Source organism: Cydia amplana, chromosome 24 (genome assembly GCF_948474715.1).
Source record: "Cydia amplana chromosome 24, ilCydAmpl1.1, whole genome shotgun sequence".
NCBI lineage: Eukaryota > Metazoa > Arthropoda > Insecta > Lepidoptera > Tortricidae > Cydia > Cydia amplana.
Window position 1 is genome coordinate 7,171,083 of NC_086092.1, and position 25,743 is coordinate 7,196,825.

At 38.8% G+C, this 25,743-nt stretch overlaps 2 protein-coding genes across 2 annotated transcripts in view; both read right to left on the bottom strand.

Moving 5' to 3' along the window:
- The window catches only part of LOC134659241 (androgen-dependent TFPI-regulating protein-like), a 516,400-nt gene that overhangs the window by 116,185 nt on the left and 374,472 nt on the right, over positions 1 to 25,743 (bottom strand). The window lies entirely within an intron of this gene.
- On the bottom strand, positions 927 to 23,791 carry LOC134659062 (zinc finger protein 62 homolog). Its single transcript, XM_063514668.1, has 8 exons — positions 23,686 to 23,791; positions 22,059 to 22,757; positions 20,997 to 21,293; positions 19,027 to 20,292; positions 10,247 to 10,735; positions 9,003 to 9,335; positions 8,273 to 8,419; positions 927 to 937 (listed from the first exon to the last, which is right to left on the bottom strand). The coding sequence occupies exons 1-8, from the start codon at positions 23,789 to 23,791 to the stop codon at positions 927 to 929; spliced, it is 3,348 nt and encodes a 1,115-aa protein (XP_063370738.1).

The window sequence follows — 25,743 nt, forward strand, 5'->3', positions numbered from 1 at the left end:
ATACTTACTTGTACAATTTCGGAAAAAAAGGTAGGTTAAAATTGAAATGCAAGATTTTATTTCATAGTTTGTTACAAGTGAAACTAATTGCGTTAGCTAAGGTCTCCATTTCAGCTTGGGCAAAAATGCTTGCGTATGTCCAGATGTTCTCCTCAACAGGTCGCATTTCTCAACAGATTCTTGTGAAATTTTGTGAGCAGGTTCGATGATTAAATCAATTTATTAAATAAGTAAAGAAGTAATTTATGCAAAAAATTATAAATTAAAATTAAAAATTACAACTAACTACAATAACGTTGTACAATAAAAATAATAACTAAAATTATAAATAAAAAACCAGCTCCATGATTAAATAGAATTTATTTGTCAATTCAGTTTTAGGAATTATCAAAATAGCGGAGCCATACATTTATTCCGTTTTAAGTTACGCTCGCGGGGTCTACAGCTCACAGTAATTCCAACAACAACCTTGATGAAACAAGAAATAAATATATTATTAAATATCTGGGAGACCGAGCTTTGCTAAGAGTTATTCACTTGTCGGTGGAGTATCTTCCAGCATTCCCTATCTTGCACCAGCTCTTTGGCTTTTTGATACGACACAAACTCTACTATTTCTTGCACTTGTTCTAAAAAGCTGCCTCTGGGTTTTCCTCTACCCCTTTTGTGTCCTATCCGCCCCTCCATGATAGGTTTAAAGAAGTGATTGTATCGTATTAAGTGTCCAATCAAAAAAAAATATAATTATAAATCTCAAAAATGCGCGTTTACCCAGAGGTCTTTAGCTAGATCAATTTTTCGTCCCAGAAAACGATGGGGGTTAGCAAATTTCATCTAAATTGTTACAGCCGTTTTGGAAATTCCCGAAATATACATAGAAACACATAAGAATTGCAATTTGGATCCATCCAAATTTTTTTTCCATGTCATTTGGCAACTGAAAAGAACAAATATGTAGTAGTCAAAGGTCGACAAGGGTGTGCTACAGTGTGTCAAAGGACTGTCTCATTTCAGATATAGACAGAGAGAATCATACTATCTTTGTCTTAAACTAGTACTAGTTTAGTCCACCCAGAAAAGGATGAGTATAGTTTTTTTGTTCCTATTTACTGACAAATTGGTTTGACCAACTATATTTGCCTTATAATACGACGTAAGGCATATCAAATTATAAGGTAAATAGCTCACCCTTTCCAACCTCTGATAACTAGTAGTCCATTGAAATAAGGCTAAAACATGCATAACCTAATAAATGGCTTAAGTATTTAATTTTAAAACATAGATTTTGAGTAAGTAATGTACGATTCCCACCGGCTGGGCAGAGTCGGACAGCGCCGGAGCGCATTTTGAATGTGCCTAAACATTATGTGGGTAAGGCAGAAGCGATCGAGTCCGTCTGGCGCGTCCGCGAGTAGCCGACCGGCTTGCGGCCGTACAAATGTGAAATGCGCTTCGACTGCGCCCGTTCGGCGGGAATCGTACTTAATACGGCATCTCATTCATTAAACAATACTTACATCAAAGTGATCTTCATAAAACCATATTGTGGATACTCTGTAAGCATCTAAAAAAGTAAAGTTGACATTCTTGACAGTTGACAATGATTGATATTTTTTTTATTCTGTCTAGACCGGTTAACACCATAGGCCAAATTGCCTCGTCTTCGGCAGGATTAAATGTGATAACACACTATCGCACCGCACGCGTAAAGGCCCCAGTACACAATGGGCCATCGCCGGCCACTCCAAGGGACGCAGCCATGCGGTAGAATGACATAGCAATATCACTTGCTCCCTCTAATGCATAAATGCGTCCCTTGGAGTGGCTGGCGATGGCCCATTGTGTACTGGGGCCTTGGAGGATACAACTAAACGGAGTAGCCATTAACAGGCTTTCCCCTCTGTCGAAAATAGGCGGCCAACGGTCATACACAATGTATGGACTGACGTTTATCTGACATGACTATTTTTACGTTACGCATACATTTGACGTTCCCCTCCCCCGCAAATATCGGCAGACTGTTTTGTACAGAAAATTACAGACATGGCGTCTCCGTTTGATTATATCCTCCAAGACTGGGGCCCTAACATAATAAGTCAGTTTGTCTTACAGCAGTGGTTCCTAACCTTTTCAGTCCGGTCACCACTATGACTAACTAGGGAACCTGATTTTACCCCTCCTCCCAATGGTAATAAAAAATAAAACGTGTACGTTTGTTGTATTGTTATGTTATTGTTATATTAGGTTAGCTTATTACCCCCGTAAAATACCAGTTTTACCCCTACGGGGGTAATTACCCCCAGGTTAGGAACCACTGTCTTAGAGGATATAACCATTAACAGGCGTCCCCCTCTGTCGAAAATATGGTTATACACAATGTATGGACTAATTTTATATGACATGGCTATTTTTACATTACGTTTTGACGTGCCCCTCCCCCGTAAAAATCGGCAGACTGTTTAGCCTCCACCTCACTCGTGCATGAATCGCGGCACGAAGCCGCGAACGCGAGTATGGAATCGATTTCGCAGATCTAATCTAATGTAAATTTCTTCTCGATCTGCGATCTTGATACCATACTCGCGTTCGCGACTTCGCGTCGCGATTCGCGCATGAGTGTGGAGGGGGCTTTTTGTACAGAAAATTACAGACAAGGCGTCTCCGTTTGGTTATATCCTCTAAGGTTTTTGTACGGAATATAAGGAGCACACGGGAAGCAGGCGAAGGATTTCGCGCCTTTTTTTACTGACAAGATTTGGTTGACCAGCTATATAAAGCCTACTTTTTATTTCTTTTTAATCACAATGGACCCTAAGCGAGCTGTCACTGTTGCCACTTTGTTTTTATGTACGATTAACAACAAATTAACATATGTAACCACCTTGCTGTGGCAATGTCGATAAAGTCATATCGATAAACTATCGACATTTCTTGCAATTTTAATTTTACTTGAAAAGTTTACCGATACCTAAAATGAACAAAAAACGCTTTTACTCTTTATCGTGGTTATCAGATCACGATTTTATCGTCACGCCACAGCAGGGAAAGGGAACGAAGGGAAAGTTCCGATTTTTAAATACAATACATAAATACGTACTAAAATATGTGTTCCGCAATAATTGAATCATTTTATTATATTATAATATATTCATAATCCATTAGCATTTCAATTTTATTTATTTTAAACGAAGAAATTGAAGCTTTAATTAATCGCTTTTCCGTTCCGCTGTGTAGCGTTTATCGATATATAACATGATTAAAATCGACTTTTCACGTCCCTAAAAATGCATCATAGACGTTTTTACGCAAAAACATACACAGCTTTGTAACCACCAAAACGGCAACAACTATGCGTTTTTCTGATTGATTTGAAAGGGACGACACTACAGTATTGCCACTTTTTAATTTCTACTCTTTTTTGCCGGGCCATACGTAAGACTAAAATACCTTCCACACGTCGAGGCGCTCGCCAGCAAGCGCCAAGACAAAACTCATACTGACACGGAATCTAACACTGACGAAAAATACGCTAAATAATGGTGACGTTATTTGTACGGTGTCAAAATATTATGGGGTACAAACTTACAAAGTGAAATAGATCTCATATACTAAATAAAGTGATTACAAGCCCTCCAGTAGCGGAGGCCGGATCACACTGGAAGACTACGCCACTTTTTCTAGCGCGAGCGCGGATTCTATGTCTGTGCTAGAAATGCTAATGGATAATTAATATTTTATAAAATAATAATAAACTCAATTATTGCGAAAAACCTATTTTATTTTGTTTTAATGTAACTTTTATATATTTGGCGTTCCATGCCTCCTTTAGACAATAATTCAAATAATTATAACGGGGTCATAATAAAGAATAACTTAAAAAAATTCTAAATTAAAGTTTACAAGGATACATTCTATATCTGGTTTAATATATCGCCCGTTTTGGATTTACACACTGTATATAGAGTTATGTTATAATGGTTATCTGTTCCTTGGAGGATATAATTTAGTTGTATCCTCCAAGATCTGTTCATTTTAGGTAGTTTAAATCCTTTCAAGTAAAATTTAAATTGTAAAAAGGCCACAAAGAAATCTTCAAATCTAACATCCCGATTGATCCCGATGCCCCTGAAAAAGAAGGTTGCGGATTCTTGTCTTTTGCCTTGCCTAACGTATGGATGTCAAACTTGGGTGCTCAACAATACAGCAAGAAATAAAATACAGGTATGCCAAAGAAGTTTAGAGAGAAGCATGTCGGGTTTAAAATTAAAAGACAAGGTCAGAAACTCTACCATACGAAACAACACAAAGGTAATAGATGCTTTAGAACATGCACAAAAGCTTAAATGGAAATGGGCCGGCCATGTGGCTCAAATGGACAGGACTAAGTGGACAAATAAAGCCACCTTCTGGAAAGGCCCTGAAGGCCAGCGAAGGTCGGGCAAACCGACAGAACGATGGGTTGACGAGATCAGACAGATAGGCGGAGACAGGTGGAGACATGAGGCGCAAGACAGAGACAACTGGAGGAGGCCTTCACCCTAAGAGGGGTCCTTACATAATTTAGATTAATAGATAATAGTAAATAAATTTTTAATTTAATTTTCATTATATTAACAAATGATATACCTAAGTGATAATTTAACTGTTGATAAAATAACTAATAATAAATGCATGCAAAATTATGTACTTCAAATAAGGAATTAAAAGGCTTTTTTATTTTATTTATTTTTATGTAATAAGTAGCTACTATTTATAAGTGATTGTTGCTACATGCTAGGCCTACATGAATAAAGTAGGTATATTTGAAGTTAAAGTTGAAAATAACCACACTGGCGTGGTCCCACCGGAAGCCGAAAGAAAGGTGGACCGATGAAATAGTGGCTACAGCTGGCAAGGACTGGCCGCAGAAGGCCAAGGATAGAAACACTTGGCGACAACTGGAGAAGGCCTTCACCCAAACAGGGGTCTTTGCGAACAAACTTTTTTAAACATAATTAATGATATTCCATACCAGGGATCGGATACCGGTATTTTTTGTATGGGAACGAAAACGGTATTTTTTCGTTCTTTGCTAATTATTTCATTTCTAATTGGGCAATCTAATAATACGAAGTCGTTATCTAAACACACAACTGAGTCCTACATTTCGAGTACATAATAATTCGAAAAATATGGTTATTTCGAAGTTTTTGCTAAAAACCGGTTCCGATCCCTGTTCCATACGACATACTTTAATCTCGTAGAGAATAGGGAACATTTCGCGAAACTCTGCGTAGGTGGCGTCACTCCCACAATAAATCACAATCTAAGGGTCTACCGCAAACGAAGAGAGTCGAAATTTTGTTATCTAACCTCTCTATCACTCTTGCATATTCGAGTGATAAAGAGGCAGGTAGAGTTTCGATTTCGCGTTTCCCGGTAGACCCTTTGTATACAAACCGCCTTGATGTATCAATTTCATATATTTTTTTTGTGAAATCTGTTTATTTCAAATAATAATAGAATTACAATTTCTAAAACCTAGTTACAATCTTTAATATTTAAGATTTTATTAACTAGGTAGAGCGGGGACTTATTCCCTAGTCTTAATTTCTAATAATATTTATGACTTTTTAATAATCATTTATTTACAAACAAGATATATACAGTGTATTACTAAAAGAAATTAAAAACTAGCTTAAATCTAAAATATTTATTATAATTATGTTTATATGTATTATATCTATGTGCTTACTTATTTATTATTATTTGATTGCCTGTGAAAACTTGTCAAAAAACAGTTTAAGGTATAGTATGTATAAGTTACTCTATGGTATACTTAAGTCACTACTGTAATACTCCCTATTTATTTTAAATGTACTCTCTAAACGTGTCGAGTGCTAAAAGTTCATTTAACGCACATCGCACTTCATGGTTTTTTAAATTTTTAAAATATCTGATCTTAAGCAAGAATAAGGCTCTGCTCCAGTATGGCTTAGTATGTGTGTTTTTAAACTATCCTTGTGCGCGAACCATTTTTTGCAGATATCGCAAGAATAAAGCTTCGCTCCAGTATGGCTTAATATGTGTGTGTTGAAATTGCCTTTTTGTGCGAACCGTTTTTTGCAGATTTCGCAAGAATAAGGCTTCGCTCCAGTATGGATTAGTATGTGTGTTTTTAAACTGCCCTTGTGAGCGAACCGATTTTTGCAGATGTCGCAAGAGTAAGGCTTTACTCCAGTATGGCTTTTTACGTGTCTGTTCAAATAGCTCTTTTGTGCGAACCGTTTTTTGCAGATTTCGCAAGAATAAGGCTTCGCTCCAGTATGGCTTAATATGTGTGTGTTCAAACTGTCCTTTTGCACGAACCGTTTTTTGCAGATTTCGCAAGAGTAAGGCTTCGCTCCAGTATGGCTTAATATGTGTGTGTTCAAACTGCTCTTTTGCGCGAACCGTTTTTTGCAGATTTCGCAAGAATAAGGCTTCACTCCAGTATGGCTTCGTATGTGTGTGTTCAAATCGAACTTTCGCGTGAACCGTTTTTTGCAGATATCGCAAGAATAAAGCTTCGCTCCAGTATGGCTCAATATGTGTGTGTTCAAATGGCCCTTTTGCACGAACCGTTTTTTGCAGATTTCGCAAGAATAAGGCTTCGCTCCAGTATGGCTTCGTATGTGTATTTTTAAACTGCTCTTTTGCGCGAACCGTTTTTTGCAGATTTCGCAAGAATAAGGCTCCGCTCCAGTATGGCTTAGTATGTGTGTGTTCAAACTCCTCTTTTGCACGAACCGTTTTTTGCAGATTTCGCAAGAATAAGGCTTCGTATGGATTCGTATGTGTATGTTCAAATAGCTCTTTTGCGCGAACCGTTTTTTGCAGATTTCGCAAGAATAAGGCTTCCCTCCAGTATGACTTAGTATGTGTTTGTTCAAATAGCCCTTTTGCGCAAACCGTTTTTTGCAGATTTCGCAAGAATATAGCTTCGCTCCAGTATGGGTTAGTATGTGTTTTTTTAAATTGCCCTTGTGCGTGAACCGTTTTTTGCAGATTTCGCAAGAATAAGGCTTCGCTCCAGTATGGCTTAATATGTGTGTGTTCAAATTGCCCTTTTGCGCGAACCGTTTTTTGCAGATTTCGCAAGAATATAGCTTCGCTCCAGTATGGCTTAGTATGTGTCTTTTCAAACTGCCCTTGTGCGCGAACCGTTTTTTGCAGATTTCGCAAGAATAAGGCTTCGCTCCAGTATGGCTTCGTATGTGTGTGTTCAAATTGCCCTTTCGCGCGAACCGTATTTTGCAGATTTCGCAAGAGTAAGGCTTCGCTCCAGTATGGCTTAATATGTGTCTTTTCAAACTGCCCTTTTGCGCGAACCGTTTTTTGCAGATTTCGCAAGAATATAGCTTCGCTCCAGTATGGCTTAGTATGTGTCTTTTCAAACTGCCCTTTTGCGCGAACCGTTTTTTGCAGATTTCGCAAGAATATAGCTTCGCTCCAGTATGGGTTAGTATGTGTTTTTTTAAATTGCCCTTGTGCGTGAACCGTTTTTTGCAGATTTCGCAAGAATAAGGCTTCGCTCCAGTATGGCTTCGTATGTGTGTGTTCAAATTGCCCTTTCGCGCGAACCGTATTTTGCAGATTTCGCAAGAGTAAGGCTTCGCTCCAGTATGGCTTAATATGTGTCTTTTCAAACTGCCCTTTTGCGCGAACCGTTTTTTGCAGATTTCGCAAGAATAAGGCTTCGCTTCAGTATGGCTTCGTATGTGTGTTTTTAAACTGCTCTTTTGCGCGAACCGTTTTTTGCAGATTTCGCAAGAATAAGGCTCCGCTCCAGTATGGCTTAGTATGTGTTTGCTCAAAGAATCTTGTTCCGAATATTTCTTATCACACATCTTGCAGGAGAAGAGTTTTTCACCAGTGTGATACCGATTATGTCTCGTTAAATCAGAAGCTCGTGTATACCGCTTTCCACATATCCCACATGCGTGTGGCCGCTCGTTTGTATGTGTTCGTTTGTGCGCATTCAATTTCCAGACATTTGCAAACTTCATATTACACAGCGCGCACGTATATATCGTCCCGCCCGTGTGAGTTCGCTTATGAATTCGAAATTTTTCCCATTGCCTAAAATGTTCGTTACAAATTTCACACGTAATACCCGTGTGGGTAACTTTGTGTATATTTAAGGAGTTCTTCGAAAACTGTTTTTTACATATTTCGCACATATATGGTTTTTCACCTGTATGAACTTTTTTATGTTTGTTTAATAGTCGCACATCCTGAAACTGCTTGTTACACGGTACTGACACGGCAGTATGTGTTGTGTCGTTGCCGGCGAGCGCCTCGTGGTGTTGGAGGTGTTCGAGCAGCACGCAGCCGTTTCGGAGCGCGAGCGGAGAGTCTCGACTAAGGACGCGCTCCTGTAACGGATTTTCTTCAAATACTGAAACCACATTGTTAAATCATCGGTTAATTAAGTCCGTATAAGTAAAGTCTAAGGAAAAAACGTGCCTCGGAAATCAAGAAAAAGTTATGCTCGAATAGATGGCGCCACACCTTTGGCCTATACTCGTGTAGATGGCGTTGGACACACCGTTTGATATCCCAGAAAAAAAAATCCCAGTAGTTACCACTGGTAACAACTTGGTGGTAACTAGTGGGAATAACCCGATGGAATAGCCCTTATGAGGGAATAAGCCACATTGACCTCAAGCCAATTTACAGTGACTTCATATAAATAAATAAATAAATATTATAGGACATTCTTACACAAATTGACCAAGTCCCACAGTAAACTCAAGAAGGCTTGTGTTGTGGGTACTCAGACAACGATATAATTATATAATATACAAATACATAGAAAACACCCAAGACTCAGGAACAAATATCTGTGTTAATCACACAAATAAATGCCCTTACTAGGATTCGAACCCAGGACCGCGGCTCAACAGGCAGGGTCACTACTCACTAGGCCAGACCAGTCGTCAAATATCAATATATATTTTTGAATTTGATCAAGAACTTACCATAGTCAGCGACAACAGGCCCGCTGCCTTCTTGCTCCATACTAGACGTGTGAATGTGGGTCATGACATGCTTCAATAACTCAGACTTTAGAGAAAACTTCTTGCCACAAAGATCACACACCGGTTCAGGCACTCTCTCACAGTCAACTGTAGTGTACATTTCATCTTCAGGATCGCTGTCAGTGTGAGTGGTGTCTTGTATGGTGTGCAAGGCCGGGGCCTCGTGGTGGAGGCGCTCGAGCCTTACGCAGCAGTCCTTCAGTGCCGGGTGCGTTGCAGAGGTGTGCTTCCGAGGCTCCTGCAGGAAACCGTCTGTGACAGCTAGCGCCCAGTCTGCTCAGAATAAAACCATAAAGTCATGAGCAGACAGTAGTTTTTGTGGCAAAAACGAGTGTTGGAGTTGGAGAAAATTAAACATCGATAAATCTGTTATCGATAAGTCATAGAACTCATAGATTAATCTTTAAAAGATGTACTTAACTTTTTTACTTGCTGTAGGTAAGTTACCGAGAAATAATTTCATAGGTACATAATTTCTTTATTACATATATTTAGTACTTAAAAACTAAAACGTAAACTGTAGTATACAGTACCAATAAAATAGAAAACTACCAATATATCAAAAGAGAAAATGATATCGAACGTGTTGTTTATTTCGCGGTAGCTATCTTCTTATAAAATGTAATAAATATCTATAACGTTAAGGTAAGATCGATAACAGACATGTCGATATTTTTAGATAAACCTACAGTACGCTCAATTAGGCCTGTGTTGTGTATCTGTGTTATGTATTTATCTTAGTCTAGCATGGGTAGTTACTACATACTTGTACTTAGATAAGATACATAGAAAATACTCTCAGGACTTCCAACTTCCTACTGACTAAGCTAGGAACACTATTTTACTGTCTAAATTGTTTTTAGTTAAGGTATTTTTGTAATGTAAGTACGAGTATGTAATGTAATGTAGGTCTATTTTAGTTGGCTGAATCAAAATTTTAAAATTACAAATGAGTACATTGTATGTTACCGTAGGTACTTTTGCACATTCAGTTCTTGATTTACCATACATAATTATGAAGTATGGTATGGTGGGTAATTTTGTCTAGTAATTTAAAACTGATTCCAAGTTTTCATTCATATTTTTTTTAAACATATTAATTAAAATAATTTCAGTAACAACCTGCTCTTTTCATTAAAAAAATGTTAATATTTTTACAAATAACATCATCTAGAATAACTTACCGAGGACTACCAGAGAAACATCTGGCCGATGTGGATGCTCCGGCCCCAGCACCAACTCGTCTTTTACAACATGGTCAGCATACAGGTCTGCCAGCATGGCTGCCTCACTCATTCCATACTCCAGGCTCTCCGACAATGAAGGCTCTTCCTTCACATGCTCTGATCCGAGTACAAGCTCATCCTTTACATCATGGTCAGTATCCACACCGGCCAGCATGGCCGACTCGCTCATGCCAGTCATGCCGTCTGAACACAGGGCCTCCTCCTTTACCTCATCAGTTAGCTTTTCTGCCTCACTCACACCATAACCTGCAGTGTCCGAACATAAGGGCTTGTGGTTGGTGTACAGGCTGGCCGGCATAACTGCCTTACTCGTGCTGCACTCCTCATTATCCGAGCATGAGGACTCCTCTTTAATTTGATCCGCACACTGTGTCTCCATCTGACAGTCAGACTGCTGGATATCGTCTGTCTGCTCCTTAATGTGCACTGCCAAGTTAAAAAGCATTTAAGTTAGACAGGTATTAAATTTCTGCCCAAAAATATGTATACTTGTAAAATTTCGGAAAAAAAGGTAGGTTAAAATTGAAATGCAAGATTTTATTTCATAGTTTGTTACAAGTGAAACTAATTGCGTTAGCTAAGGTCTCCATTTCAGCTTGGGTAAAAATGCTTGCGTGTGTCCAGATGTTCTCCTCAACAGGTCGCATTTCTCAACAGATTCTTGTGAAATTTTGTGAGGAGGTTTGGCAATGATTAAATCAATTTATTAAATAAGTAAAGAAGTAAGTAATATATGCAAAAAAAATTATATTAAAATTAAAAACTACAACTAACTACAATAACAATAACTAAAATTATAAATAAAAACCAGCTCCATGATTAAATAGAATTTTCGGAAGTTTCGGAATTATTTCAAAATAGCAGAGCCATACATTTATTCCGTTTTAAGTTACGCTCGCGGGGTCTACAGCTCACAGTAATTCCAACAACAACCTTGATGAAACAAGAAATAAATATATTATTAAATATCTGGGAGACCGAGCTTTGCTAAGAGTTATTCACTTGTCGGTGGAGTATCTTCCGGCATTCCCTATCTTGCACCAGCTCTTTGACTTTTTGATACGACACAACCCCTACTGTTTCTTTCACTTGTTCTAAAAAGCTGCCTCTGGGGTTTCCTCTACCCATTTTGCGTCCTATCGCCCCTCCAGGATAGGTTTAAAGAAGTGGTTGTATCGTATTAAGTGTCCAATCATAAAAAATATATAAATCTTAAAAATGCGCGTTTACCCAGAGGTCTTTAGCTAGATCAATTTCTCGTCCCCGAAAACGATGGGGGTTAGCAAATTTCATCGAAATTGTTAGAGCCGTTTTGGAAATTCCCGAAATATACATAGAAATACATAAGAATTGCAATTTGGATCCATCCTAATTTTTTTTCCATATCATTTGGCAACTGAAAAGAACAAATATGTAGTAGTCAAAAGTCAGCAAGGGTGTGCTATAGTGTGTCAAAGGACTGTCTCATTTCAGATATAGACAGAGAGAATCATACTATTTTGGCTTAAACTAGTACTAGTTTAGTCCACCCAGAAAAGGATGAGTATAGTTTTTTTTGTTCCTATTTACTGACAAATTGGTTTGACCGACTATATTTGCCTTATAATATGAAGTAAGGCATATCAAATTATAAGGTAAATAGCTCACCCTTTCCAACCTCTGGTAACTAGTAGTCCATTGAAATGATAGCTAAGGCCAAAACATGCATAACCTAATAAATGGCTTAAGTACTCATTTTAAAACAAAGATTTTGAGTAATGTACGATTCCCACCGACTGGGCGGAGTTGGGCAGCGCCGGAGCGCATTTTCAATGTGCCTAAACATTATGTGGGTAAGGCAGGAGCGATTGAGTCCGTGTGGACGCGTCCGCGAGTAGCCGACCGGCTTGCGGCCGGACAAATGTGAAATGCGCTTCGACTGCGCCCGTTCGGTGGGAATCTTACTTAATGAGGCATCTCATTCATTAAACAATACTTACATAAAAGTGATCTTCTCAAAACCATATTGTTGTTTTTCGGTAAGCATCTAAAAAACTCAAAAAAACATGAAAAACATTACCTATATCCTATAGAAATACTACCATGTATGATGAAGGTAGATTCATGCAAAAAAAGTAAAGTTGACATTCTTGACAGTTGACAATGATTGATTTTTTTTTATTTGTCCTTCTAGACCGGTTAAGACCATATGCCAAATTGCCTCATCTTCGGTAGGATAAAAGTGATAACACACTATCGCACCGCACGCGTAACATAATAAGTCAGTTTGTCTTAGAGGATATAACCAAACGGAGTCGCCATTAACAGGCGTCCCCCTCTGTCGAAAATATGGTTATACACAATGTATGGACTAACTTTTATATTACATGGCTACTTTTACTTTACGTTTTGACGTGCCCCTCCCCCGTAAATATCGGCAGACTGTTTAGCCTCCACCACACTCGTGCATAAACCGCGCCGCGAAGCCGCGAACGCAAATGTGGAGTCGATTTCGCAGATCTGCGACCTAGATACCACACTCGCGGTCGCGTCTTCGCGCTGGCGATTCGCGCACGTGTAGAGGGGGCTTTTCGTACAGAAAATTAAAATAAGACGTCTCCGTTTGGTTACCTATATCCTCTAAGGTTTTAGTTATAAAGTCTACTTTTTGTTTTTTTTTTTATCCATAAGTTAAATCCAATTAGTATGCCTTCAGTATATATGTCTTTAAATCGCGGCTTCGCGCCGCTATTCGCGCACCAATGTGGAGGGGGCTTTAGATAGTCCAGTCCAATAATGATAATATTAAGGCCCCAGTACACAATGGGCAATCGCCGGCCGAGTGGCCGGCTTTGCGAAAGGTTCTCCGGCCTTAGAGTTAAGGCCGGAGAACCTTTCTTTTGATCGAACAGACCTCGGACCGTACCAAGGTAGCAGTCCTGTACACCCGCCTGTTAGTGCTTTATTATTTGTAAAAAAAAGTAGCACTTATAAGCCCCCTCCAGACTATGCGCGCGAATCGCGGCGCGACTTCGCGGAGCGAACATACCGCGACGTCTTTGAGTATATAGCCTAAGGAGATGTGATAACGTAAACTCTTCGAACAAATTTTTTCACCACTTTTAGCGGGGGGCAAGGTAAACACCTACAGCACACCACCAAAAGATAAGTAACTCAACAGACACAGATTTTGCTGTTGCGACAAACGCACACTACAATAAAATTCAACACATCAAAAATTACACGCACACAGACAGAGTTTTCACATAACTATGCAGCATACATACGAACATAATAGTGATGGGTCACATCTGAAGAATGAGTCAAATCAGTTTGATGAATGAACTGAATTGTCTTATACTATTTATTATAAAATTGTAAAAGTGAAAATTCTGTACATTGAAGATATTAGGTAGCCAATAAAATGATTGTTTGTATGTATGGTTGTCTGTATTTATGTGTCTTTGTGTCTTAGCCCGCACGCACAGTTAAACTGTGGAATGAACTGTCGCCCGCGGGTTTTCCGGGTTTATAGAAAACTAGCTTTTGCCCGCGACTTCGCACGCGCAGGAGAGTTTTTTTTAAATTTTGGACCCCCATTTCACCCCTTTAGGGAATGAATTTTGAAAAATCCTTTCTTAGTGGACCCCTAGACCTTATAAGGAACCTACTTGCCAAATTTGGACTTTCTAGTCCCAGCGGTTTGGGCTGGGCGTTGATTTAAGTCAGTCAGTCAGGTCTTTCACGTTTATATATATAGATTTGAATTTCGCGCCTTTTTTTTACTGACATTATTTGCTTGATCAGCTATATTAAACAAACTGCAGTGATTGAATGAATGAATGATTCATTCAATCATTCAAATGTTGAGTCGCTTTTTTGACTTTGTCACATCCCTTAAGAGTCTTAAGACCGATTCGTCCCCGTACCACTGTATTCATGTTTACATTTTTCTGTCGTTTATGTATCGCAACGGTTTTTTCTTTAAATGGAGATTGTACTTCAATATACATTTAATAGTTAGTATAAATACTTATTTATGATAGGAAACGCAATCTTGTTGCGAATTTGAGTTATCAGATCAACTTTTACACGATAATACTGAACAAGTCACTATTTTTTTAGAGAAACGTCTCGCGACACGGAACGATGCAAAATGGCGGTGAAGCGACTTCAAGTAGTTTTATATAACGTGTTTGAACAGTTGACCAATGTACTTTGCCGGAGGGGGTCGCCCGTGTATCACATCTTCTTAGGCTATATACTCAAAGCGCGACGTTGACGAATGACTCCACACTCGCACACTTCGCGGTAAATTCGCAGTTTGGTTCGCGCCAAGATGGCGGAAAAGCTTCAGCTGATCGAGTTTAACTGTCATTTATCTACGGCATCATACTTGCTGTGGCTATTCTTCCATTTTGTTTTGTTGTAAAACTGTGAATTATAGCCGCTTTATATAATATAATTAATATTTATCTTGTAACTGATCAGCCAAAATAGTGAGTAGTGTGGAGTCTTGCTAGTTCGCGCTTCGCGCCTCCTTTGACGCGGGCCGAAAACCCGACAAAAAACGGGGAACAATGCGCGAAGGCGTGAACAATCTGCGAAATCGACGCCACACTCGCGTTCGCGGCTTCGCGCCGCGTTTCGCGCACGAGTGTGGAGGGCCCTATAGATGGTCAAGCAGATCTTTTCAGTAGAAAAAGGCGGCAAATTTGAAAAATGAAGGCGCGAAGGGATATCGTCCCATAGAAAATTTGATACATAATAAAATACTGACCAGATTTGCTTGACCATCTATACAAAGTGGTGCTGTCATGCTGTGTAAAAGTCATAACAGACTACCGCACCGCGACCTTGGTGCGCCGCACCCGTAAGTGAGAGCGAGAAAGAGATATCTCTTTCTCGCAAGACAATATTCTGGCAAACCAATTCAGTCAATAGAAAAGTCGGCAAAATATGAAAAATATAGGCGCTAAAGGTTTTACATATTGTGAATTATAGCCGAAATCTATAGTACTGGAGCGCCGCGGCCGACTATATGTAAACCGAGATTGCTATAGCCTGGCAAAACAGAGTACACATTAAAAAGTGGCAACACTGTAGAGTGTAGTGTCGTCCCGTTTTTCTTGATTAATTTGAAAGGGACGACACTACAGTATTGCCACTTTTTAATTTCTACTCTTTTTTGCCGGGCCATACGTAAGACTAGAATGCCTTCCACACGTCGAGGCGCTCGCCAGCAAGCGCCAAGACAAAACTCATACTGACACGGAATCTAACACTGACGAAAAATACGCTAATTAATGGTGACGTTATTTGTAGTGTCAAAATATTATGGGGAGTACAAAGTGAAATAGATCTCATATTATACTAAAGAAAGTGATTGTGATTACAAGCCCTCCAGTAGCGGAGGCCGGATCACACTGAAAGACTACGCCACTTTTTTTAGTATATGACAACTATTTCAGTTTATAACAAAAAATATTAGACATGGAGGCATTTCATATCATCGGTAAGTATTATTTCAATATTTTTTACATTTTCGGTTTCCGCAAGGATTTTTGGATTGTTTAGTACAAAAATCAAATTTATGTAAATGAGATAAGGTTGATATCTACTTAGCGTAAAAGTCATGTACGGGTGCGCTATTCGGCCCCAGTGCGAGGACCATATCAAAAATGTTATCGATGTCGATGTTTGTATAAATACACAGTTCGTTTTGTTTATGTTCATACATGTTCTTAGTAATTTATTTTTGTTTTCCTCTAGCTAGATGATCATATCGAAAAAGTCGTCGCTTATGCACATTCTATATTATGTACAAAATATGTTCTTACTTATTTATTGCTATTCAATGGATCATTTGATTTAAAGTTTTTCTTATAGTATTGTAAGTACCCAACTAGTAACTACCCAGGATGCATATTTGTCAATATTATCTATCAAATACGAGTAGATAAGGTGTCAGTTTTAAGCTGTCACATAATTTTACTGCCGGGTATTTGCCCTATTAAATCCCGCTCCACACTCTTGCACAAATCTTAAAGCGGTCTTCACATTCGATGCGAGTACGCACCATGCTCCGGTAAAAACATGCATAGCGCTATCTCGCTCGTACATCAGAGCAGCATTCGTATCCGCATTAGTGTGTTATCCGCATTAGTATGTATAACTCCGTCTAAGTGCAAAAAATATTGTTCATATAGCTGGTCAAGCAAATCTTGTCAGTAAAAAAAGGCGCGAAATTCAAATTTTCTATGGGGTGTGCTAAGGCACAGTATAAGTAATAGTATTATCATACAGAACGGCCACGCACCGCCCCGCCCCGACTCGCATTACTTCGCCCCGCGACTGGCCGTGACATGAATCTGGCGGACTTCTGGCGTCCTCTCAGTAAAGCGACTTACCCACACATGCATGCATGTACAGACGTGCCGTGCACACATATAAACGCAAATCATTTTTGATGTATGGCGTGTCCGCCCTGTGGCTAAGGATTAACAGTTTTTATTATATACTTGCTTACAGTTATATTCGTAGTTGGTGGCTTGATTACTTTCAATACGAGCATTTTTTTATTAAAAAGTAAGTAGGTACCTAGCCTAATCTTCGCCAGACAATATAGTATACATATGTATAAAAACACTGCGCAGCGCTGGTGGCCTAGTGGTAAGAGCGTGCGACTTGCAATCCGGAGGTCGCGGGTTCGAACCCCGGCTCGTACCAATGAGTTTTTCGGAACTTATGTACGAAATATCATTTGATATTTACCAGTCGCTTTTCGGTGAAGGAAAACATCGTGAGGAAACCGGACTAATCCCGATACGGGCCTAGTTTACCCTCTGGGTTGGAAGGTCAGATGGCAGTCGCTTTCGTAAAACTAGTGCCCACGCCAATTACTGGGATTAGTTGCCAAGCGGACCCCAGGCTCCCAGGAGCCGTGGCAAAATGCCGGGACAACGCGAGGAAGATGATGATGTATAAAAACACTGAGTAGTTTACGTGTACTTACACTAATTATTACTAAGTGTTTATCGATATCACACCGAATCATTCACATCCCTATCGCATGTGTCAACGTCCATGGTATAATAATATACTCCGCCTGGTACTCTCTTCCGAGATTCGTGAATGACCTAACTGTCACTTGCCTACGTCATCATGCTGTTTACAGGTTCTCAAACTTTAAAATGTGGGAGAATTTTAACCACCGGTGAAAATGATTTTGACGGCATTAATTTTAAGTTATTCATGTAGAAACATAGTAAAATAAAACAAATCTATACTGCACTTTTCACTCCTACTCTTACAGTTCCGAATAGAGCAGCCAACAATTTTCGTAACAAAACATTAACTACCAAGCTTACGACGTGAAAAGTTTGGAAAACACTGCGACTGCTGACACTGAGCGAGAAGGAAATAACAATTAACACGCGTTCGACAAGGATGACGGTCAGGGACAAAATGGCGGATTGTCAAATGTGACAGCGCTATCCTGTGTTGCCAGTAGTGTAAACAGAATTACCCGAACGTCTGAAATTTCTTTCGTGAATCGGAAGATATTGCTAACGAATAATTAAAAATGACGTGTTATTGTAAAATTTAAGATAAAATACATATAAATGAAAATTATAAAGAAATATTTTAACTTATTAACCATAGATATAATGTACCCATGTAACATGTTATGTTGAAATAAAGTGGCAATGTTATTGTGACGTAGGCAAGTGACACTCTGGGAAGAGAAGACCATGTTTTATTAGACCATGGTCAACGTCATAGTCGAATATTTTATCCTATCGCATTCACTCTTGGAAAAGCCATGCAAGTGTAAAAGGGATGACTATTTACAATAAATAAAAATCGTAGTGCAATTTCGACATAATTTTCTTTACTGTAAGGTTCAAATTATTGTGATGGGTGTGGGCTCATAATCCCTTTCGAAATAAGAAAATATGGCCAATTTTTGTGACAGCGTGTTGGCGACATAGGTTCCCATGGTTCCCATACTAATCCAGGCACATGCCGTTTCCCCTTAGAGCGCGGCGCGCTCATTCTTTCTTCCGTGGCCTACTTGAATAATAAAATATCTTTATAGGTATTCTATATAATTGTGAACACTTAAAAATACAAATATTTAATAAAATAATTTTATCAGTGTTATAATTTTATTTGTTCCTAAGGTTGTTTTTGACAAAAGTAGCGACTATAATACCTAAATTAACTTGTAATAAGGATACAGTGAGCATCAAAAGTAACGAAACACATTACGCCCTAAAAATATCTACCATTAATCATTTCAGGAGAGTTGGCACACAACAAAATCATGTAATGACAGCCATATTTAAATTAGTGTTCGTTTTTCGTACCAATAGCAGGGGTGCGAAACTCTTCCCTTCAGGCAAACTCGGTTCCGATCGGTTCAGCATTGCTATATTAGAAAGAGACAGCTCGATTCGTCCCTGAATCGGTGTCAAACTTTGGTTTTGTAGGAAGGTTTGGTTTTGGTTATGAATGATAATGAGTAAAAATCGTTAAAGTTTAAATCAGCGTTTTATCTTTATCATGAGTCCTTACATGTACGATTAAGTGATCTTTCCGATAAAACCCCTTCTTACACGTATCGCACGAAAACACCTCATCTTCCTCTCTTGTGTGTACAATCATATGACTCGTTAAAGCTTGCCGTCGTGCAAAACTTTTTTTACATACTTCACAACAGTAAGGTTTTTCACCAGTGTGGATCCGTTTGTGTATATTTAAATAATGAGAAGTCTTAAATGCCCTCTGGCATATTTCGCACGAGAATGGTTTTATCCCAGTATGTGTTTTTATATGTTGTTTTAAAGTGTCCAATAGCAAAAATCGTCTGTCACATATTTCACAGCGATGTTTTTTCACACCTATGTGAATAAGTTTATGTTTATTTAAAGTACTCAAGTGCATGAACGCTTTTGAACAGATTTCACAAATGTAACGTTTTATACCCTCGTGAAGGCGTCTATGTGAGCGTAAACCAATAAATTGCGAAAACTGCTTTTTACATATTTGACACGTATATGGTTTTTCTCCCGTGTGAGTTTCTTTATGAACTTTTAAAGCATGTAATAGTGAAAACGGCTTTTTACAGATTTCACAAGCGTAAGGCTTCTCACCCGTGTGAACTAGCTGATGTCTATCTAGTGTGGACTTTAGAGTATACTTCTTATTGCATATTTCACACTGGTATTTACGTTCTGCTATATGAATTTGTTTATGTCTCTTAAAATTACCCAATCCTACAAAATGCTTTCCACAATTTTCGCAAGGGTACGATTTCCTGTCAGTTTGACTGTGAATTAATAGTTTATGGGTCTTTAAACCATGTGAATGCTTGTACTTCTTTTGACATATATCACACGTTTTTTCGTCAATACTGTGTGCCGTACGTGTATGATGCTTTATGTAGTCTGCTCTCGCAAACGTTTTTTTACATATTTTACAACAGTATGGTTTCACTCCTTTGTGTGCTAATTCATGCCTGTATACAGAACGTTTACATTTTAAAACTTTGTTGCAATATTCGCAGACATAGGCCTTCTTACTAGTACTGCGTTTGTGGTTTAATTCTGGTTTGGTATTTGGTAATATCTGAACCTGCCGTTGATGCACCCTATTATGGCTTATAAGGCCCTTTTCATTTTGAAATGTTTCATCGCATGTGTCGCACGCGTATGTGTGTGTGCTAGTAAGCTGGATAGCGTCAGAGTGCATTTCCTGCCGTGATACAGTTCCCTGTTGTGATACAGTTTCCTGTCGTGGTAGACTATCCTGTTGTGATACGGTTTCCTGTCGTGGTACACTATCCTGTTGTGATACAGTTTCCTGACGTGGTACGCTATCCTGTCGTGATACAGTTTCCTGTTTGCTTGAGTATTTTTTCTTGGTTTCAAGCTCGCGATGAATCATGACACCGCGCTCAAGTCTCACCCAGCAGTCACGCATCGAAGGCTTAGATTTCTCTGGAAAGACGAAAGGAGCATGAATATTTCCCATGGGCAGTAAATGCTTCTCCTATATACTTATATAGGAGAAGCATTTACTGCCCATGGGAAATATTCATGCTTACTTAATCTAAGTACTACACACAAATGTAAAAACAAAATATAAACTACATACGAGTATTAGAAGTATTAGAACAAAAGTTTTTTTTTCTGAAAATATTTTAATTTCTTAGTATACGACATTTATTTCAGTTTATAAACTATAAACTGTTGTTTTTAACGGTTACGATGTTAAAATAAAAATTATTAATGTAAACGTTTAACCTTATTAACGACTTATGCAGTACACCTATGTTAATTTTTTAAATTAAAATATAGCTTAGCCTTTTTAAGAAAAATTGATGTGACATAGGGACAGACGGACGAACACGCTAACTATAAGGCTTCCGTTTTTCTTGGCTACGGAATCTTAAAAAGTCGGCCAAGTGCGAGTCAGACTCGCGTTCCAAGTGTTCCGTCCATTAAGTCTGACTCTGACGTCTGACTGCACATTTCTAATAGGTTTTCCTGTCATCTATAGGTAAATAACTATTATGTGTATTTTTTTCAAAATTTTAGATACAGTAGTTTCGGAGATAAAGGCCCCCTCCTTGGTCGGACATTCAGACGTTACGACGTGTTAACTTCCTTTTGAGTTACGGAACCCTAAAAACCAGACTCACCACAGTCCGAGGCGCTGTTTCTCTCTTGCCCCTTCCTTGTAGGCATATGTATGTGTCTCAGGACATGTCTCATCAAATCTGATTTCAGACCAAACGCCTCACCACAAAGACTACATACAGATTCCCTTTTGCCTCTCCCTTTTCTCTCATGAGTAAGGTTTTGTTTAACCTCTGGAGTCTTGACAGTATGAGAGCCCTTGGTTCCTTGGTTGTTGGTGAACGCCTGGTGTTGTTGGTGTTTGAGCCTAACGGAGCACTTTTTTAGCGGTGATGCAGACCAGTCCGTTAACACCCAGCCTAAACACAATAAAACATTATTAGTTACTTTTTGAGCATCCTAGCCTATTTATTTTGTTTTATTATTAAAATTAGTTACACGCAATATGAAGCAGAAGATTTAGGGTTCAAACCTGGTAAGGGCATTTATTTGTGTGTGCAAGATATTTGTTCCTGAGTTATGGATGTTTTCTATGTAATTAAGTATTTATATCTGTCTATTACATATAATTACTGTCATCTAGCAGTTAAACCACAAGCTTTATAGAGCTTACTGTACGGCTACGTCGATTTGTTTAACACATTCATTGCCACCCAGCCAAACAAGACATCCGCGCCAGGCCACAAACATTTCGTCATATAAAGCTGTAGTACCACGATCCCGACTATCAGTTCGTCCGGCCTGGGAACTAAATCATAAAATACCCGATAGTCGGGTTTTCGGCACTGAATGTGTTGAGATCGTCCAATAATATTTATTTATTTATGTAGCCACCTTAGATTTAAAACATGCCATTAATAGAATTTTAAATGTCAAATTAAAGATTCAAATTACAATAGAATGGGAGGCCTTTACAGGCGTCAACCTGATCAGATGATGGACCCTGGAGGTGACCATAGGAACAGTGATAATATAACGCAACCTAATTGTGTTTGGGTTTGTTACAATTGTCTCGATTAGTATAAGTTGCCAGTTATAAGAAAAGTATAAAAGCTTGAATAAAAAACAAAAAAAATTTGACGGTAAACTTATTTTTAAAACTTGAATATAGGGAAACTACTTACTGGGAACCGCCAGTATTGCATCAGGCCTATGTGGGTGCTCCGGTCCTAATACAAGCTCATCCTTGACAGTATGGTCATTGTACAGGCCGGCCAGCATGGCTGCCTCACTCACTCCATCGGTGATGTCTTGTGATGGCATATACTCTGACATAACCTCATTCTTAATTTCATAGTTGCACAGGCCAGTTCCCATAGCCCCGCTTACTCGACGCTCAACACTGTCTCGACTTAATGCCTGTAAAGGCATAGACTCTGGCGGCACCTCATCCTTGACAATATCTGTTCCGTTTGAACACAACGGAGTTTGTGAAGGCAGAAACACCGGCATAACCTCATTTTTAACTTCAAGGTTGCACTCAGTAGACATGGCTGCCTCGCTCACTTCACAGTTAACACTGTCTGGAAATAAGGTGGTCTGTGAAGGCATAGGCTTCAGCATATCCTCATTTTTCACTTTGTTAGTGTACAGGCCGGTCAGCATTGCCGCTGTACCCGACTCTGCATTGTTTAAACATGCTGTATATGAAGGAACGTTCTCATCTTTCACTTCATGGTGGTATAAGTGGGACAGCACAGCTTTGCTTACAGCGCTGTATGAGCATGAGGGCGCCTTTGACTCGTTTGCGAAGTCTTCTTCCTTGACATGCACAGCTGTCAAACAGCCTACATACTGTAGCTCTGCGTTGTCCTTGAAGCTAACTGTCAAATAATAACACTGATTTAAACTTTCACGATTTTTACACATTATTAAATTATTATTCTCCGAGACCACGGGGACAAGGCCGTCCTCGAAACGTCGGAGGTAAATCTTAAAACTTAGATACGCGATTAAGTCCTCTTGTATAATTTAATAATGTCAAATAATAGATTGAATATTGAGTAGGTAAAAATGGTTATTAAAATATGTATCACAACAGTTCAGTCAAAATCTAAAGTAAGATAAATAATAATTAAATTATTATTGTTGTCTATGAAATAAATAATAATCAAATTATTATTGTTGTCTGTGAAATAAATAATAATTAAATTAAAATAAAAAATTTAACTAACCTACTGCTGTTGAAGATTCTTTTTTTACATAGTTGTGGTCTCCGAGGTAGTGTTGCAAGTGACAGAAGCCAGATGTTGATTCTATAAAAAATAATATAGGGTAAGTCTGGCTACCACCAGTTTGGCACTGACAAATGCTAGCGTGAACGTAACTTACTTTCTATGCATCTCGTCATACTGATATATTAGAATAATATACATAACCTTATAAAAATACACACATTATAAAAAACCTAACCTAGGGTGCCGCCGGCAGCGGGGCTAGGCAAATTTATATTATTATTATTAGAACAAAGTTGCATTTTTAAAAGGAAACGATTTCAATTCTTTTTCCTAACTAGCAACCCGCTTCGGTTAATAAATTATACATAAACCTTCCTCTTGAATCACTCTATTTAAAAAAACCGCATCAAAATCAGTTGCGTAGTTTTACAGATTTAAGCATGACAGACAGACAGCGGGAAGCGACTTTGTTTTATACTATATAGTGAACAGTGATAGTGATACCCTTGATTCAAATTTGATTGCCAATTTTTCTTGCATGGTGGGCCTTAGAGGTTAACATACAATAACTCACCTACAAGTGCGCTCGCTTCGCCAAACGAGTGCAGGTTTCCGGAATCTGTCTCAAATTCTTCTTTCACGTGCACTAACTTCTGTGACTGTCCACAATGACCCTCCATTTTACACTATCTGGCCGGAAAACACTAATATTGGACCAATATTGACGATTGTATGTAAATAATATCACATGGCACAGTTAACATGTCACGTAAGGCGTTAAATTGTTACTGAAAGTACTCTGTAACAAAAATATGAAGTTAATAATAACCTCTACACGAAAATAAATACGCTGCATGACAGAAAAAGAAATGTGAAAATGTCAGCAAGGAAAGCACAGTGAAGTGAAGTGACAGTCGTTACGTTTATTTTTTTTTACAAATGAACCACAGACTAAGGATTGAACTGTCGATCGAACAGATGGCCTACCGCAAACCACTTTCCAGTTCCACGTGTTGCCTCCCTGTCACACTTACCTATAAATGTACAAGTACGACAGAGAGGCAACTCGTCGAACGTGGTTCGTGGTAGATCTAGACCCTCAGATCCTCAGAGGGCCTACCGCGAACCACGTTCGATGTGTTGTCTTTCTGTCACACTTACGTACGAATTTACAAGTGCGACAGATATGTTTAATTCATGGCAGGAACAATGGGATACTTCTAGATTAGAGACCGGTAAACATTATGGCTGTGTACAACCTCGAATTACTCGAAAACCGTGGTTCTATCGATTTCGTACTTCTCCGAAATGGGTAATATCCACCATCTGTCGCTTATGCTTTGGTTTCCTCCGATAGCGGTGCCGTCATATAGCGGCCGTCTCCATACAAATACTACGACACCCATATTTAGCCGTATTATTTAGTATGGAGACGGCCGCTATATGACGGCACCGCTATCGGAGGAAACCAAAGCTTTACGCTTAGGCAAAGTATGTACCCCGTTATTTCTGGCTATGATTGGTGTCCGTGCGAACTCAATGTGTGAATGCGGGTTGGATGAGGGCAACTTGGACCACATCTTCTTTGCTTGTTCAAAATGTAGCTACTCGCTGTACGATGTATTACCCGAAAATGTTCCGCGACCTATATGCTTTAGCTCGCTACTTTGTCACATGGATACTAAGCTAACTTCTATCCTAATTAAATATTTACAAACGAATAACATTAAACTCTAAATAACGTCTTATCTTTTCTATAACAATATGAAATTTAAATTAATGTTAGTTCCTACCTACTATGTTTAAGGTGTTTATTCTAATTGTAAGATTTCTAGTTGTAAGAATGTAAGATTTCTAGTTGTGGCAATAAACTGTTTTTTATCTTATCTTATTCGCTTGAGTGTAAAAACCATAAAGTGCGATGTACGTAAAATAAACTTTAACCTTTTCGACGCCGTGTCAAATACAAAAGCTGTCACGCTGACGCCACGTCACCGAAGTGTCAAAACTGAAATTGAACTTTATGCATATGCACGTAGGTCTATGTTGCTCTGTGGTCTGTGACCGATTAATCGGTCTTTGGCGTTGAACCTACGGTGCGGACATATCGGTCATTGGCGTCCAAAAGGTTAAGAGTACATTTACGTGGTCATAAATATAAAATGTCAAATTATATAACGTTTTTTATTTATTATACTAATATTTTAATAAAATTATATTCCCTTAAGTAATGTACGAAACCATTGGAACGCGAGTCCGACTCGCACTTGGCCGGTTTTTTTACGAGACCCTCACATGGAGCATAAGGACCCTTTTGGTATAAAAAGCCACATATTTAGGTACCACCACAGAATAAATAATAGTACTAGGTACAGAAGATTCACTCTAACAAAACGCGTCTATTACGACAGATGTGACCGCTAGGTGGCGCAAGCGCGAGCAGGCGTCCGTTCCGTAGCGGTGCGCGGCAACTACTATGGCTAGACACCAAAATTGGTGCGGGCCGCATGTACTTGTGGTGACGCGACGAAATGGCTGAGTGAGCCACGCCTCACTTACAATGAAACAGGATTTCCAAATAACCATATATTTTATTATTATTCATAAATTACAACGTGTTTATAACTATACT